General features: G+C 41.3%; 1 protein-coding gene and 1 non-coding gene across 2 annotated transcripts in view; one reads left to right on the top strand and one right to left on the bottom strand.

Moving 5' to 3' along the window:
- IMPG1 (interphotoreceptor matrix proteoglycan 1) overlaps positions 1–17782 on the top strand; it is a 101384-nt gene that overhangs the window by 12006 nt on the left and 71596 nt on the right. Inside the window, exons 2-4 of the mRNA XM_010972875.3 lie at positions 11103–11336; positions 16691–16857; positions 17128–17156. Of these exons, the coding sequence (XP_010971177.3) occupies positions 11103–11336; positions 16691–16857; positions 17128–17156 (430 nt within the window). The remainder of the gene's footprint in view (positions 1–11102; positions 11337–16690; positions 16858–17127; positions 17157–17782) is intronic.
- TRNAA-GGC (transfer RNA alanine (anticodon GGC)) lies at positions 5688–5760 on the bottom strand. The gene has a single exon. It is a non-coding gene; the product is annotated as a tRNA-Ala (tRNA).

Here is a 17782-nt window from a genome sequence, read left to right on the forward strand (position 1 = left end):
TGTATTTCCTTTGAATTTATTTTGTTTTCTTTTGTTAACCTCTTGAGATAGATGCTTAGCTTATTAATAGCTTTTTTCTTTTTCTAAAATAGTCATTTTAATGAAGTAAGTTTACTTTTCAAGTACTGATTTAGCTATACCCCAGAAGTTTTATTATGTACTATTCTTACCATTTGATAAAGATATTTTAATACCCAGCATAATTTCTTTATTGACTTATGGGTTATTTATAAGTATTTTTGCTTTAATTTCCAAACATAAGGGGATTTTCCAGTTGTTTTTTAAAACTGATGTTCAGCTTACTTCCCTGTTGATCTGAGAACATAATGTACATGCATTATAGTCCAATTTGTACTCAATATTTTTGTATCTTCTCCCTGTGCTTGAAAAGAAGATATATTTTATATATAACATAAATATAGACTTTTATTTTATAATGTCACATATGTCCATTAGCTCAAGTTTAATTATGTTTCAATCCTCTGTATCTTTATAGATTTTTATCTGCTAGCTCTATCAATTACCAAGAAAGAGCTCTTAAAATCCACCTGCTATTATTGTAGATTTTACATTTTTATGGTTCTGTCAACTTTTGCTTCATATATTTTGAGGTTATATTATTAAGTACATAAAATTATAACTTGTTACATTTCTCTAATGACTTATAAACTTGTATCATTTATGTGACTGTCTTCGTCTTTGTAATGTAACTGTCTTCATCTCTGTAGTGCTTTCTGCCAAATAAGGGACTTTATCCACTGGTGTGCTGGAAGTGGCCCACACTAACTACAGGAGCCAATTGCTCACATCTCTTCCCAGCTTGGTGTTCAGCAATAGCACATCAGTGGCTTGAAAACAGCCATGGGGTAGTTTTAATACATGAAAATTGGCTATAACTCAGACCTTCTCATCCACCCCCAAGAGCTGTTTATTGAACATTTACCAGCATACTTCTGACTTCATCTATTAATGTAGGATATCAACTTTCCTTTGGTTAGTGTTTGCATAATATAACTTTTTTCCATCCTTTTAAATTTTAACTTCTCTGTATCTTTTCCTTAAATGTGTCCATTAAAACAGTACATTGTGTTAATGCAACCTGACAATCATTGTCTTTTAATAGAAATATTTTGTCCACTTATATTTAATGTGTCCCAAATATTGCATGAGGCATACTTATACTAGAAAAAAAAATTACATACTTTTTTTTATCAGAAATTCAAGTTTGGCTGAGTGTTCTATATTTTATTCGCAAAATCAGACAATCCTATTCCTATCCTATTCCTAGTCCTAAATCTCAAAATAAAATGGTACTAGATCATAGTAACAGCTAACAATGTGCCAGGCCTTCTGCAAAACTCTCGGCATCTATTTTCTCATTTAATTCTTCAAAACAAAGCAAAGCTATATAACAAGCAAACATGAACCCAAAACTATGGCATTGGAATTATTGTTATATCCTTTGTAGGTTAGAAATCTAAAGCATATAGAGATTATTTGCCCAAGTTCAGGAAGAGGTTAAGAAAGGCAGCACTGTCTTACTGTAACTTCAGCCCCACAGGTACGCAATATGAAGTTCATCTTTCTTCTCTGCAAGAACTGTGATAAGTCCTTATGCATAAGAAAGGCACAGCTTCCTAGCTGTTTAACCTGTTTACTCTGTTCCAATTCTGCTCCCTGTGAGTAGCTAAAATATCATTCTTTTGTGGCAGTATATGCATCAATGTTATGCAATTCTCTTTATACACAATTCTCTTTACTCAGAACTCCCAGCATATTCCAAGATCAGGTTTACATGAGTGCACTAAAGTTAAAGAGTAGTTGTTTCACGGTTTGTAATATTAGAATCACGGGCAGCAGAAGATTCAGAAAACAAAGATGCTGGGCTAAATTAGAGCTGATTTTGTTACGAGTACTTCAGACATGGTAAGAATCTAACAAGATAAAAGTGCTCCAAACATGTAGCACCCCTAGGAATCACGGGGAGAAAAATACCCCATGTTTCGGCAACCAGCACAGCTGGCATGTATCATTAATGTGTCCTGTAAGTAAATCTATATTCCTGTCCCCTGACATTTCCTCAGTGCACCCCTAGCTTCTCAAGTTAGCTTTCTCCTAAACTGGGGGGATTTTTTTTTTAGGCTCTCAGTGGGTCTCTGTGAATTCCTGCTACTTGTCCTCTCTACCTATTTCCAAGCAGATCATGGACGGAATCTGCCTCTAGTCTGTGAATGACCCAGTATTGCTCCAGCGTAACACTTCGGTTTCCATATCATTCAAGCCAGGCTGGAAAAATGCTCTGAAAATTGTCATGCCCCATGCCTTTGTGAGGTACACTTATAATTCATCATCTACATAACTCAGATTTATTCACAAAATCCCATTCTTATTCATAAAGTGTGTATTTACTTAAACTCCACATCCTGAAACCTATGGAGATGGTGCCAAAAACGTATACATGATGGGTTAAAAGTTGGGAAGCAAGGGTGAGGGATATAACTGGTAGAGCACATGCTTAGCATGCATGAGGTCCTGGGTTCAATCCCCAGTACCTCCATTAAAGAAAAAAGTATATAAATATATATATATATATATATACACATACATATATATATATACATTTTAAAAATTGGAAGCAGTTTAGTTGAAGTTAAGTTAATGTAAGAAAGAGATGATTAGCAGTGGCTTGATGGGATTGGTCCAACTTGAATACAGAGAAGGTACCTGCCTCCCCAGGATGATTTGAGGGGGACTAAAAAGTCCAGCTTTGGGGGAAAGCACTGTTTCCTTTTTGTCAGCTCCAGAAAACAAGCCTTAGCTTGGCTGGCCAGCAATTTTAGCATAATTGTTCTCGCCTCAGTTTCACATCCTGTTCACTTCCACCTCCACAGCTAAACCGACTCCACTCACTATTCTCCAAAGAAATATACTTCACAGCTAATCATAGCTTATAGAAATATCCTACTCTTCTAACTTTCAAGGAAAGCTTATTTTGGAGGGACAATGGATCTTGCTGATTCTGCTTATGTATTCATGTGAAAATCACTAACAGTCCTCAAGTTTCAAGTTTCTGCTAAAATGCTCAAGTAAATTTTGCCCTCTGTGAAGAAGCTAAGTATTGATCCTGTGGTTCCTGCAAACCTCTGACACAATACTGCAGACCCTGAGGGCACGTGAGAGCCAAGGGCATTGCCATGGGTCTGGAGTCGCAGCGAGAGCAGTGCCTCTGGAACCAGCAGGCGGCTGTGAATGGGTCTCAGCCAACTGGCTGCCTCGTGAAGCGATTCCTTGCCTTAGATGGAGGCGGTGTGGTTGAGACCTTCAGGCCACCCAGTGACAAATGCTGCAGTCTGTTTCTCTCCTCTCTCAGGACACAGAGAGGCCAGTCTTGCTTGAGAACAGTCCCTGCCTTCTCAACACCCTCCCCATGAAGGGGGTGGGGATAGAGCACACATTTCTGTTCTATGTACTTAAGTTAAGGACACGATCCTGCTGGACTCCTACTTGTCCCCTCCATGTCACCTGCCGGCCATGAAGAGCTCAGGGCTCCACCTGCTCACCCCTGGACACAAAAGAGACCACCCCCATTCTCTTTTCTACTTCTCTCTTCAACATCAGTTCTCACCAACCTGCATATGCCCTCAGCAAAATTTCTCAGCATCTCACCTGAACACTAGCTTCTTCCTCTTTTTCTTTAAGTGCAGTGAGGTGAAAGTTGGACTCAATACATATATATATATAAAAATCTATAATAGAATAGAAAATAGAAGATGGCAAGGGGAGAGTATAGCTCAGTGGTAGAGCATATGTTTAGCATGCACGAGGTCCTGGGTTCAATCCCCAGTACCTCCAGTAAAAAAAATAATAATAAATAAATAATTTTTTTTAAAAAAGGAAACAGTACATGGCAACTTTATTTCTTGTAAAGGTTTTCCACAGGCCTTATCCTTTCCTTCTGACATAGCAAATGCAACAGCTAAACCTGATTTTCACAATAAGAAGAAAAATAATGCAACTGCTCTGATTCTTTGAGAGAAGACAGCATTGATTTTCATCCTCTGCAGGGAGCTGTGTTGCTGAACGATATGCCAGTGGTGGAGGTAAGGGAGGCTGTGATGGCATCCAAGTTTCAAAAACCTCAGAGAAGGCAGTGGTGTGGCAGCCATCCCCTCCATCACTGGTAATCAGTCTGTATGCTATCATGAGAGTTTATTCGCTTCGTATTTCCTCAAAGAAAATCACTGGAGTTTAACTTCTATGGTCCTCTTTTCTGTCATTTACTCCAACATGCTTGCTGCACTGGCTGGCATCAAGGAAGTCCGTTGGGAACTACACGTAGGAAGAGAGGTGGGGAAACAAGATGTAGAAGCTCTTGTGTTCTCCACTTGATTATGCAGAAGACAGTGTGCTTAAAATCCATGCAATTTTCTGGAACAGCATTAAACAAGGTGCTCGGTATATCCGCATAATTTCTGAAGCAGGTTCAGGCATGTTGAGCAGGATGTGTATTTAGTTGCCCTTGCTCTTCAGAGAAAAAAATTCAGGTGGGTAATTGAGCATTTCTACTAAAGTACGGGGCGGACTGGGATGTAACAGATCACAAACAAGCTGAGCATAAAGCCTGCAACTGCTCACTCTTTTGGGGGGAAGGTCCAGAAAGCATATGCAAGGTTAAATTATTATTTTTAAAACCTTCCAGTCATTGATTTGGTCCTGAACTGTTATCCACTTTCTCTCTATGGAGTTCCGTTCTTCAAATGGAGATTTTTGCTCTGTAGGACTTCCAGTAACTGTCGTCTCCACTTCCTGTTCATTCATTCATTAGGGCACTGCAGCCTTTTCTCTTAGGAAAACATAGTGGTTCACTAAGTGCTTATGCCAGCGGCCGTTTCTCTCATAATGGTGCTGCCGTGAAAGCCCCATTCTTCTTTTCCTGTTGTCTGTTATCGTCACTGTATGTGTACAGTAATCCTAGATTGTAAGCCTGCAGGGTTAGATGGCTAGAAATTATTTCTCTTAGAAGACAGTGTCTGGTGAAGAGTGGTCCAGACAGGTTGATAAGGACGCACTTGAATACATACGGAAGAAAGGGACCAAATCACGGGCAAGGCTGAGCCCTGAAATGGAAATTTTGTAAGCAATCTATGACTGGAGGCCAACCTCAGTACAGGGAGGAAAAAAAAATAAACTTGTCAGTGATGTGACCAGAATGCCAGTCAACATCAAGGCCATGTGGCCACCAGCCTAGAACCTAGAGCAGAAAAGACACTTTTGACTGAAGAGCCAGCCTTCACATTAACTAGAAGACAGGTGTAGGCAATGCTCAGGCAATGCAATTTCAACACAATAAATGACTTCGGTCGAAAGCCCATTATTTCAGAGCTGCCTCTCCTGCCTCTCCTGCCCCTCCACCCTTGGCCGGATTTGACTTTTTCTTAGGATAATGTAGTGTTTGAATTCACTGTTTGAATCCAATGATTGTTTCATTCATCTCCCTTTCTATATACATTTGAACATTTCCAAACTTGTCATAGTTACCTTGGGTGACGGGATCTGGGTCAGCTCCAGACTGAGTGGTTAAAGAAAGTTAATTTAAACTGCAATTTATTTAATTTTAATTATTTTGTTTGTTTGTTCATTGTGGGGGGAGGGTGGTTAATTAGGTTTGTTTGTTTAGTTTGTTTAAACGGAGGTGCTGGGGATTGAACCCAGGACCTTGTGCACGCCAAGCACACACTCTACCACTGAGCTATAACCTCCCCTAAACTTCAGTTTACATCTGCAGGGTCGACCACCTTCCTCACCCGCTGAAAGCTGCCCTGCTGTGGACACACTGCCTTCCTTCCCACCAGCTATTTCCCATCTTTCAGGAGACACTCCCAGCTCCATGGGAGTGCATCCCACCATCGGCCCTTCCTCAAATGGTCTGTTTTGGTGCAAAATCACCGCCTTCCTCACCGCCACCCCATCAATTAATGTCAATACTCAACACATAAAATTCCAAAGAAGTAATTATTGGCGTTCGATTTTCCTACGGTCAGTTGTCAGGGTATTATATGTTGCATAGCGACACCTTCTGGTGAAGGGTCACAATAGCATGTTGAATGCACCAGGCTCTTCGAGCACACTGCAAACATCAAAATGGGAAGAAAAAAAAAAGAAGGAGAAGAAGGAAGGCAAAGAGAGGAGAGAATGAAGGAGGGAAATGCTGGGAGCTTTGCACGTGATATCAGAGGAATGCGTCCTCACTCATACAGGACCCTGCTTTGTTTTAAGAAAAGAGGTCAATTCAGATCTTTCAAAGGGTTTTGCTCTACGTGTAAATGGAAAAATGGGTCAATGACTAGAGGGAAAATGGTATCAAGAAAGAATCTTTTAAATAGAAGGGGAAAATAATAGTGTGTTTGTAGGCTGATTGGAACAGTCCAGTAGAAAGAGAGAAAGCAATTATGCAAGTGAATGAAAGGAGAGCATCTGGAAGAGCGTCCCTGACAGATGAAAGGGATGGAATCTAGTGCGTAAGTAAAGGAACTGGCCTTACACAGGCGCGCAGACCAGACACCAAATAGTCACAGAAGGAAAAGCGAGTGTCTGTGTGCAGACGCCGCCAGTGAGCAGAGGCAGTGCTGGAAATTTGAAAAGCTATCTTCTGGTTCCTCCAGCTCTCAGCAAAATGTGAAGCAAGGTTATCAGCTGAGAGCGAGCACAGGCAAGAAGTACAGGAAATCTGAGAAAAGATGTGTGTAGTTCTCCAAGAGAGAATTTCAATGGACCAGGGAAAAGCAGTGTGATATTGTTTAAAGATCCTAAATTTGTTTTTATTTAAGTACAGTCAGTTACAATGTGTCCATTTCTGGTGTACAGCACAATGTCCCAGTCATGCATATACATACATATATTCGTTTTCATATTCTTTTTCATTAAAGATTATTACAATATATTGAACATCATTCCCTGTGCTCTACAGAAGAAACTTTTTAAATCTATTTTTATGTATAGTGGCTAACAGTTGTAAATCTCAAACTCTCAGATTTATCCCTTCCCTCCCCCTTTCCCCAATAACCATAAGATTGTTTGCTATGTCTGCGAGTCTGTTTCTGTTTTGTAGCTGAGTTTATACTGTCCCTTTTTTCTTTTTTTTTTTTTTTTTTAAGATTCCACGTATAAGTGGTATTGTATGATGTTCTTCTTTCTCTTTCTGGCTTATTTCACTTAGACGATCTCTAGTTCCATCCATGTTGCTGCAAATGGCATTTTTTATGGCTGAGTAGTATTCCATTGTATAAATATACCATAACTTCTTTATCCAGTCAGAAAGATCCTAAATTTAAACTGAGCCTTGATGGTTGTTCTTCTACAGCCATGTTCAGTATGAGGATGCAGGTGAGGCGAAGGCCAAGAATTGGATTTCACCCTAGTTATGGTTGTGCCTGTCATGTACAATAATTAGGGAGCAAGAGAGTGGAGGGCTTGCCTTCCTAAAGAGCCAGGCAACATTAATAGTCTTTCCCATTGAGACTCATGTTTTTAATTGGCTCCATTTATTATTTGTTTATTTACTCTTGGATAAATTGAAAGATTCTGGGGACACTGACGTCACTAAGTTATTCTTTGTGTATAAGCCATCTCCTTTCTGTTCTTTTGGTTTTCATTCATGAAGGAAGTTTTTATTTGTCTTTTCACCTAGGATATTATCTTTAATAAGATGACTGTATCCAAAGCCTCAGACTTTAGACACTGCAGAGAGGAGGAGAAATTTTTAAGGGAGGTTGCAATAACGTAGGTGGGCAGGACTGTGATGCTATTTTTCATGGCCTAATGGTTTCTAAAACGAATCTAACTCATTGCATATATTATAAAAGACCCATGACTATATCCACAGAAATTTTTCATTAATTCACTTAATGAATTTATATTACATATCTATTGTGTACAAAACATTGTGCTAGGCAAGCGCCGATGTGACTTGGGAAGAGGATAGGATTATAAAAGAGAGATACTTACAGTCTAAAAGTCTAGGTATTTGCAAATCCAAAGGTATTTGCAAATCCAAAGGTATTTGCAGCCTAAAGCAGGGAATTAGTATACTTATGACAAATGTTGTGCAAGGCAGGAGAAAGCAAGCACTACACACGAGTTCCATGACATTTATTCACCTAACTCACCTCTGTCTACCACACTGGTCCTGAAACATCCTAGGCATCTGATGGATACAGCAAATCAGTAAATGCAATAAAGATACAAGTGAGTTAGGATAACTCAGGGTAACCCAGGCCCCTGCCTGTGACCACTCAGCTCAAGCCAAACAGCTTGGCAACTGGTATTTGTCCAAGCACATGGCATAGATCAGCCATACTTTAGGGAAAGGCTATTTTCAACATGTATGAGGGCAGGCGTGTTTAATTTGGTGGAAGCCAGCCTATGGGTAAAGTCACCACCTGAGAGGACTGAGTAAGGAGAATGAGTGGGTGGCAGAAGGCAGAACCAGGGCTATACTTCACCAGGCATTTCTTACCTTTAGCTTTCCTTTGGGTGTGACAATAACTTCCTTGTTGGTTAAGCCAGTTTGAGGTGGATTATCTTAACTCTTCAGCTGAAGGTTTCCTTACAGATTCACAAAACAGTGGTTCCCAAACATGTATGCATATTGGAATCACCTGGAGACCTTCAAAAGGTCCTGATGCCTATACAGATGGCCAACAGGCACATGAAAAAATGCTCAGTATAGCTAATTATAAGAGAAATGCACATCAGAACTACAGTGAGGTATCGCCTCGCACCAGTCAGAATGGCCATCTTTCTAAAGTCCACAAATGATAAATGCTGGAGAGGTTGTGGAGAACAGGGAACCCTCCTACACTGTTGGTGGGAATGTAATTTGGTGCAGCCACTATGGAAAACAGTATGGAGATTCCTTTAAAAACTAAAAAAAGTTACCATATGATCCAGCCATCCCACTCCTAGGCATATATTAGAGGAAACTCTAATTCAAATAGCTACATGCACCCCAGTGTTGATAGCAGCACTATTTACAATAGCCAAGACATGGAAGCAACCTAAATGTATCGACAAATAATTGTATAAAAAAGTTGTGAGGTGTGTGTGTGTGTGTGTGTGTGTGTGTGTGTGTGTGTGTGTGTGTGTGATGGAATACTACTCAGCCACAAAAAAGGATGAAATAATGCCATTTGCAACAACATGGATGGCCTTAGAGACTACCATACTAAGTGAAGTAAGTCGGATAGAGAAAGACAAATATCACACGATATCACTTATATGTGGAATCTAAAAAAAGGAGACAAATAAACTTATTTACAAAACAGAAACAGACTCACAGACATAGAAAACAAACTTATGGTTACCAAAGGGGAAAGGGGATGGGGAGGGACAAATTATGAGTTTCAAATTAGCAGATAAAAACTACTATATATAAAATAGATAAACAACAAGGTTCTATGGTATAGCGCAGGGAACTAAAATCAATAACTTGTAATAACCAATAATGAAGAAAAATATGTATGTGTATGTATAAGTATGACTGAAACACTATGCTCTACACCAGAAACTAACACAGCATTGTAAATCAGCTATACTTCAATTTAAAAAAAAAAAAAAAGAATTTCTAGATTAAATTGGTCTTTGGGGAAAAAAAAAAAAAAAGTTGCTGAAGCCCGTGTTGCAGAGATTATGATGTATTGCTCTGGTGTGTGCCTGGGTGAGCAAATGAATCTCTCAGCTCCTTCTTTTCTGGAGATTCCTAAGAAAGTATCACTGCCGAAGACCAGAATGGCCATCTTTCAAAAGTCCACAAACGATAAATTCTGAGCCTCCTCAAAGTGACAGCGAATAGGTGATCCCACCCAGACGCTGTCCACACACCCCCATCCCCCAAGGAAGGGGGAATTTTTATGCTTTGCAGCAGGATTTGAGTTGCTCTGCAGCCACCTACTTGGATTTCTGCTTGATCCCCTCGTCTGTACCACATTTCAGAAGACAGGGGTTTGGAGAGCCTTCTTTTTTAGTAAATGAGAACATAAATCTCTGTAAGCCACCTGCTTGTGGCCCCAAGGTGCCATAGAGAGTGGTCCCAAGGTGCCATAGTGAGTGGTCCCAACTGCTCATCAATAATTCCTTTCTTAAATGGTAGAATGGCTAACAGGAAAGAGACAGTGTGGGAGAGGAGGAATGGCGATCTGGCCACGCTGTTATCACGCTCTGACACCTCTAAGCCTCAGTGCCCCACTGGGTGGTAAACAAGAAAAAGAGTATTTTTCATCTATACAGTAGAGCTTTTGTGAGAGCGATTTGAGATAATGCATATGAAAAAAAATTCAAAATAAAAAAGTACTCAGTGAACATAAGTTATTTTTATAAGAGGTGCACAAAAAGTGAAGTCCAGATCTAACCCTAACAGACTCCACAGTGTCAGGAGGGTGAATGGCTCCGGGAGTTAAACCCTCTGGCAACCCCCTCTCTTTGACCTCCCCCTTCATCCCTCCGCTCACCACTCCACATAAAATATCAAGCTTGCTCTGTGAATAAAACTCAAAGGCATTCCTTGCCCCAAATCACTTTCCACCATATTGCCACCCCCAGAGTCCCACCCACATAGGAACCCCAGGGCTGCAGCTAATAGGCAGAAAGGTTGTTTTGCTGCATTTTTTTCCCATAGGTTTTTAGAAGCACTCCGCTTTGTCATCAAGAGTATACCTCTGGGTACCAGAATGCTCCATCACTCCCCACTTGAATTATAATGTCTATCAAAAGAGGCATCTCTCGGGAGGCTTGAGTGCTAAGTGGAGAGTGATTTTTAGAGAGATGTGTGGGAAATGATTTCAACATTTGGCAGTTCCTAAAGGCAAGATGATTCAAGAAGTTGGTTTAAAAAAAAAAAAAACACACTTGATCAGCTCATTCTGCTATTCCCTGATTTCTGCAAATGCTTTGTCATTGGAATATCACATTTGGTAGTTGCACCAAAGTAGAACTTTCAGAAAGCAGAGGATTCTAACTTTTAGGGTTTTTTCCACCCATTTATCAAGTGTTTCACTTGTCACACACAAATATCTATATTCACCAGGAAATCAATCTTTCTTTTACAGATCTCTCCATTAAAATATACCGTTCTGAAACTAAAGACATAGACAATGCCCCGAGAATCAGAACAACCGAAAAGACGGCAAAAATGCACAAAATGTCAACCATGAGACGAATATTCGATTTGGCAAAGCATCGAACCAAAAGATCAGCATTTTTCCCAACTGGGATTAAAGTCTGTCCACAAGAATCCATGAAACAGATTTTAGCCAGTCTTCAAGCTTATTATAGATTGAGAGGTAAGGAAAGAGACAGCCTGTTCAGCCTTTTGTCCTTTTCATCCTTCCCTTTCATCCATCCTGAAGTTGTCTTCAGCCCAGAACTTCCAGATTCTCTCATTCAGTCATGAAGAGTTATAAAAATCAGCCAACCGATCTGAGAGTTATGGATAACACACATTCGGAGCTGTGGAAGAGATGCACTCTAAAATGTTTGAAAACCATGTCCTGTGTTACACAGAACCATCAGGGTGTTTAACAAGTCACCAGAAAGCCTTGGCCTCCAGGTTTAACCTCTTTTTTGCATCCTTGCCGAAGCCCAGTATTGAATTCTCCTGTTGCTATGAAGTAAGAAGCACAGGAGGACTGCCGTGTCAGGAATTAGAGCTGATTTATGACTTAAGATTTTACTTTTCCACATCACAATCCACATCCTCTCTCCTGTCTTTTGGGGGCGGGGGGTAATTATGTTTGTTTATTTATTTTTGTTTTATTTATTTTTGGATGGAGGTACTGGGGATTGAGCCCAGGACCTCGTGCCTGCTAAGCATGCGCTCTACTACTGAGCTATACCCTCCCCAGCCCACTTGATAAATTTAAGTAGTTCATTGCCGGTCCAACAATAACGTCTGATGCTGGGAAACTCGTAGGCACACCTGAGTGCAGAAGAGGTGCAAATGAGCAGTGCTTACCAAGATATAATGCAGAGGGGTTAACGGATTTATGACACAATTACTGTGGTTTCCAGCAGAGTTACGGCGCAGTTTTTCACCCCAAGACAGCATTACAGGACTCTTAACAGCATTCCCAGAAATCACTGTGGAGTTCAGTCACACCACAGCCGTCAGTGGCTGTCCACTTCCCATGGATGAAAAAATTCCCATGGCTTCTTCTTTAAACAACAGGAAAGATTCTTTGGTAGCTGCTAATAAATTCCCCCAGGTAGCTCCAAAAAATGCAAAGTATCTTGTTTGGCTGAATCCTAAACTCAATTCACCTTACATGTGAAAGTTGAAGAGGTTTACTGATTTCTACCTCGATCACAATAGGTGTTCGCTTCCATTCCAAAAAGCACAGTCACCTGCTCTATTTCAAGCCTACTGACTCAAGCGAGCTGGTTCAGTTCTAGCCTGTGATGTGTGGCACGTGATGACAACTGAAAACCACTTCACCAAGCTCTTAAGCATTTCCATCTATAGATGTGCAGGGGTTGAATTAATCTGGGGAGCTCTTACTGGGTCTGGGAGGCAAAATTAACTAGCAGTATCAGAAACATCAAGCCCCAAGTTCCTCATATGTTTCATTTTATGGAAGTAAAGAGATACTTGCTTTCCGACAGAAGCCACACCCACAGAGAAATCAGTCCTGGATCAGAGTCAGAAGGAGGACTCTAATCATAGAAAATTGAGTGAGCTATGTTAATATTCTAAGGTCCTACCCAGCACCTCTGCAGAGCAGTTTCTCAGTAAATGCTGCTTGATGGATACAGGAGGCAAAGAGGTCATTGGGAATGCAAAAAAAAAAAAAAAAAAAAAAAAAAAGACAGCGCTACGTGTAAAGTATTCATTTTGGATGTGCCTACACATTGATCAGTTAATGACACTGGTCAATTTCATGTTATTTGTTAACAGATAGAAATAATAAATGTATAACATTACATGCATTACATTGTATATCAACGGAGCTATTGCTAACTATTTTCGTGTAACTTTTAATTCTTTATGACATCCGCAGATAGAATTCATCACAGGTATTTGTAGAATAGACTATTGCTGCAACCAAATTTTTAGCTCTGAATTTGATTCTTAGCTTTTTATTCTTAATTAGGTTTGCCTCTTTCGTTCTTGCTTCCCTGGGTGAAACAAGCTATTGTTTTTCTCGCCACAGCAACGACAGCCCATTATCTTTACAGCTGCCACTGGTGATAGGAAATTTTATTCCTCATCAGTCTGGGTTTCTTAAGTTGAACAAATTGGTTCACAAAGAAGCTAGACGGAAGACACAGCTACAAAGCAGGGTTTCTTTGACAGAGTAACCTGCTTATTCTTCTCATAGCTGCCTTTACAAAATGATCCGTTAACATCTTTCAAACTTAGGGGAGACAGCGCCCACATTCCTCAAATCAAATGGAATACTGGGCTATTTCTTTTCCCAATGCTTCAAGCAACACAAGCACGAAAGTTCTGAGTTCCTGTTAGAATCATAAGCACGTTCGTCAGGAAGCACAGAGAGAGTCAAGGTTGTGTCTGGCAGTTCCCCAGGCAGAACCCTGAGCTCCCACCCAGACCAACTGCCTCCTTGGTGCCTGCGTCCTTTCGGAGTTCTTTGTGAGTCCTTCTGCGACTTCACCCCTCCCCATGTCTCTTCCTCTCCCTCTCCCTCCGTCTCTCCCCTCTCTTTCCAAAGGTGATCTTTCTTTCATGTTAACGTGTGACCTAGAGACAGTTCAAGATGCAGGGAGTCCTAGTTCTTGCTGCTCGAAGTGCTGTTCACAGGCCGGAGCACCACATCACCCGGGCACTTACTAGAAATGCAAATACTCAGACCCCACACCAGACTGACTTCATAATCCGCATCTTGTAAGATGTCCTGCTCCATTGCCTGCCACCCCTTCTCCCACCTCAGGGACACATAAGACCCTCATTCCCATTAAAATCTGATTTTCACAAAGGCTCTGAGAGAATGTTCTCCCTGAAACATGAAGGTCTGAAGCTGCTTGAAGAATTGTTCCTGGGGGACATGGTAGTTTACAGGGATCAGAAAGTTAGGGAGCAGGGTCTTTTCTTCAGACTATGTTGGAGGGGCAGGTTTTTTGGTGACTCCTCTGATGTCATTTTTCTGGCCTCCTGGAAGCTCAGCACAAAGCAGGAGGCACAGAATCCTTCTGTGATCCGGAGACAGGAGCACCAGCCCACGACCCACTGCAAGAGTCATCCATCCTTACGGAGAGAACATCAAATAAAAACCTTGAATGCTGAGGCATCAAAGGCTCTCAGGGCTGAGAGGAGCCTGAAAACCTCTGAAAAGTTGGATTTTTCTCACCTTTTGGTTTATTGTTCTGCACCATCCTTCTCCAATCCACTGAGGAGGATTGCCACAAGGATTTTGGAGAAACCAGAGCCTTGGCTCCCCAGTCTTCTCACACTTGCTTGAAATCTGACCACAGAGCCTCAGCCTTTCTGCTGAATGTCTCACTCAGGGCTCTTTGAGGATGTAGGAAGAATCCAAGGGAACACAGAGCCCAAATGTGGAAAACTGGACGGCATTTTGCATCCACTCCTGGCTCTGTGGGCTCTGGTCATGCTGCTGCTAGTGAACGACCTGAGCTTCTGTTGGCCTGGAATTCTCTTTCCCTCTTAGAAAGCTAAGAGAAATCCAGACATGGACCAAGTGTGGAGTGAGGTAGGCAAGTCTCTGAACTGGTCCTCTCACACCATGTTCCTCCCCACGACCCCTTTTCTCTGCACGGCAGTCACAGGGTTTTCTATAGAAAGTCAGATGATGTCAGCTTCTGCTCCCTATTCTTCCAGAGGTAAAAATCAACAGATTATCATTGCTTACAACCAAAGTCATCTAATTTTTTTTCCTAACTTAATCCCTCAAATAATTTTTAGATTGTGTGCCCTCTTGCATGCTTTTCAGTTGACATCTAAAGTTTTTCATCATAAGCTTAAGTAACTGGAGATGTAACTTTTGGTGAGTTGTAAATACTGATACTGAAAATAAATAGGAATCAGAGCATTCTTGTGTGTACAGTGGAATCTACCATGGACACTCAATACTTCCCATCAAATACTCTTTACAAATTCAGGAACAAACTCTTCCTGACAGCTGGTGATGTCACGGGGCCCCCTGTTCTCCACACACCCACATTTTCACCCCACTTCCCACTGCTGAGTCTTATTTTCATCTAATTTATGTCATACTACAAGTCTGCTATGGGTTGCTCTAAAATACTTCTCAGGAACAAAAATATGTACATAAATTGAAATTTCATTTTTTTACCTATTTCCTATGACTGTAGGCTTTATGTGTACAAAGAAATTTCTTCTGGATTCAGTTGCATTTATAATTATTTTACTATATAATTGATGAAAGCATATAGATAAAGATTTGACAAAATTTTTTAATTTTTTGTTGACAGGTGGGTGTAAGATCAGATATCGATTTGGGGTTCTAACATTTATAAATCCAAAATTAGGGACAAGGCTTTGGAAAGGGACGAGTTTAAATGAAGGGACTGTAGCTTAAGCTCCACCTGCTTCTGCCGCTGGATAGATGGGGTGGCTTTGGTTCTGTTCCTCTAGGAGCTCATGTGCCATGACTTATTATTTATGTTACGTATTGTTAAAACGAGACAGGATTTAATATTGATTTAATCCCTCTTCTTTTACTTAGTTTCACTTAAATGCTGAGAAAACGTGTTACATAAATTAGTAGATGGGAACAGATGGAGCTTTGTTATAGTAAGATGCTTATTCTTTAAGTCCCTGCAGCATTTCGCGCTAGCAATCACATCCCGATCTGCCATCATTATTTTTAATGATCTATCAGCTGTTGACTCCATTAGGACTTCTTCTAATGTGTTGAAAGCAGAGAATCAGAAACTGCCCTACTTAACAAAAACTGTGTGTTACCCTCGACTAAGTTCACTCCCTTTCTTAACCTCCAGCACAATCATTTCAAATCTTCCCTTTGTGTGACAACTTAGGAGCACTGTGCCTCAGTGAGACCAGGGATGGATGGATGGGAGAAGAGTGATGGCCGAAGGGCAAGTGAGGAAGGGAAGCTGTGTCCTCAGGCAGACCAATTTTAGGAAAGCATCATAGGAAAGTTGAGACCTCGAATTTGATTGTCTTAAAGCTGTCCATGCACCTGTCTACCCCTTGGAAAGTCTGCAAATCCAGCCAGGTACCTGTGCCCGAGTTTGAAGACTACTAGTCTACCATCCCAACACAGCCTGTGGGACCCCCACCATGTCTTCCTGTCTTCATCCTCTGTTACTCTCAGCCTCCCTCCGGCCACAGTGACCTCCTTGCTCTCTCTCTGATGCTCCCAGCAGCCTCCAGCTTTGGGGACTTTTCCCAAATTGTTCAATGAGATCTTCCTTCACCATCCTATTATAAATAGTAGTCTTATACACAGACACATGCACACACATTCCTATCTCCTTCTTTTATTTTTCTCCACGGCACACATAAGGGCTCTATAAATATTTGCTAAATGAATTCATCTTTGTGGATGGTGAACTAGTGTATCGACATAAGCCAAGGCAGAGCATTCCATGTTTAAGCTTGTGCTTGGGTTGGGAGACGCGAACTGCTAATCTTCTAAGGATGTGACCACTTACCCCTCTTCCGGGCGCTGCCTTGCAGTGTGCCAGGAAGCCGTGTGGGAGGCATATCGGATCTTTCTGGATCGCATCCCTGACACGGGGGAATACCAGGACTGGGTCAGCATCTGCCAGCAGGAGACCTTCTGCCTCTTTGACATCGGCCAAAATTTCAGCAACTCCCAGGAACACCGGGATCTTCTTCAGGAGGTGAGCTTAAAGACACGGTGTGTTTGGAACCCGGGCCAAAGGGCTCCCAGGCCTCCAGCCCTTGCTCCTTCTGAAATGGTTTCCCCAGCATAAGAGTTGGTTGAAGTAATGCTTAGAGAGATTGGATAAGGCCAACAGAAATCTTCTTTCTGCAAAATAGCACTGGAGAGGTAGTTTGAAGTGAAGTTAAAGGGAAACGGGGATGAAAATAGACTTTAGCTCTCCAGTTGGCATTATCTCTTGGTAAAATTACTTTTTATCTTTCTGCAGAGAATAAAACAGAGAAACTTCCTTGAGAGGTAAGTACCCAAAATAGAGTGTGGCGTGCTCTTGTCTTTTGAAAGATCACACGAGGGAGTGAGACTGAGCTATTGTGCTTCGTATTATTTCAGCCACTGAGACTGTTACCCCAAAGGAAAAGAAAAAAAGACCCCAGTTCTTGTCATGCCAGGAAGATAAGATTACAGACAGGAGACGGAGCGTTGTGTAGCGAAAGATTTTAAAGGATTTATTTCGGAAAAGAAAAGTACGTCTCCAAGAATGGGAGGCAGGTTGATCCAAGGGGGAAAAGCAGTGGTCCCTGCCCTTTCTCTTACACCTTCATTTAGAGGTGGTCTCCTGATTGATTGACGGCTCTTGCCCCTGGAGCGCTTAGTCATGATCGTCCCCTTTTGCGCATGTCCTTACCCGTGATGCACACAGACAAACCCATAGAGGGGCCTAAAACACAATGTTAATTGTATTACAACGAGCGCTGGGTCCTGTGTGGTCAAGTCCTTCTCGCTAACAAGCAGTTGCGGCTGTCGGGTTTTAATCTTTTTTTTTTTTTTTTTTTTGGCTGGCACTCATTTAGAGGAAGTAAAGTCCCTTCTTTATGCTGGAGGCAGGCATAACACCATTTTCTGGACCATCGTCCCTCTCCTCC

The sequence above is a fragment of the Camelus bactrianus genome, chromosome 8 (assembly GCF_048773025.1).
Source record: "Camelus bactrianus isolate YW-2024 breed Bactrian camel chromosome 8, ASM4877302v1, whole genome shotgun sequence".
Classification (NCBI taxonomy): Eukaryota; Metazoa; Chordata; class Mammalia; order Artiodactyla; family Camelidae; genus Camelus; species Camelus bactrianus.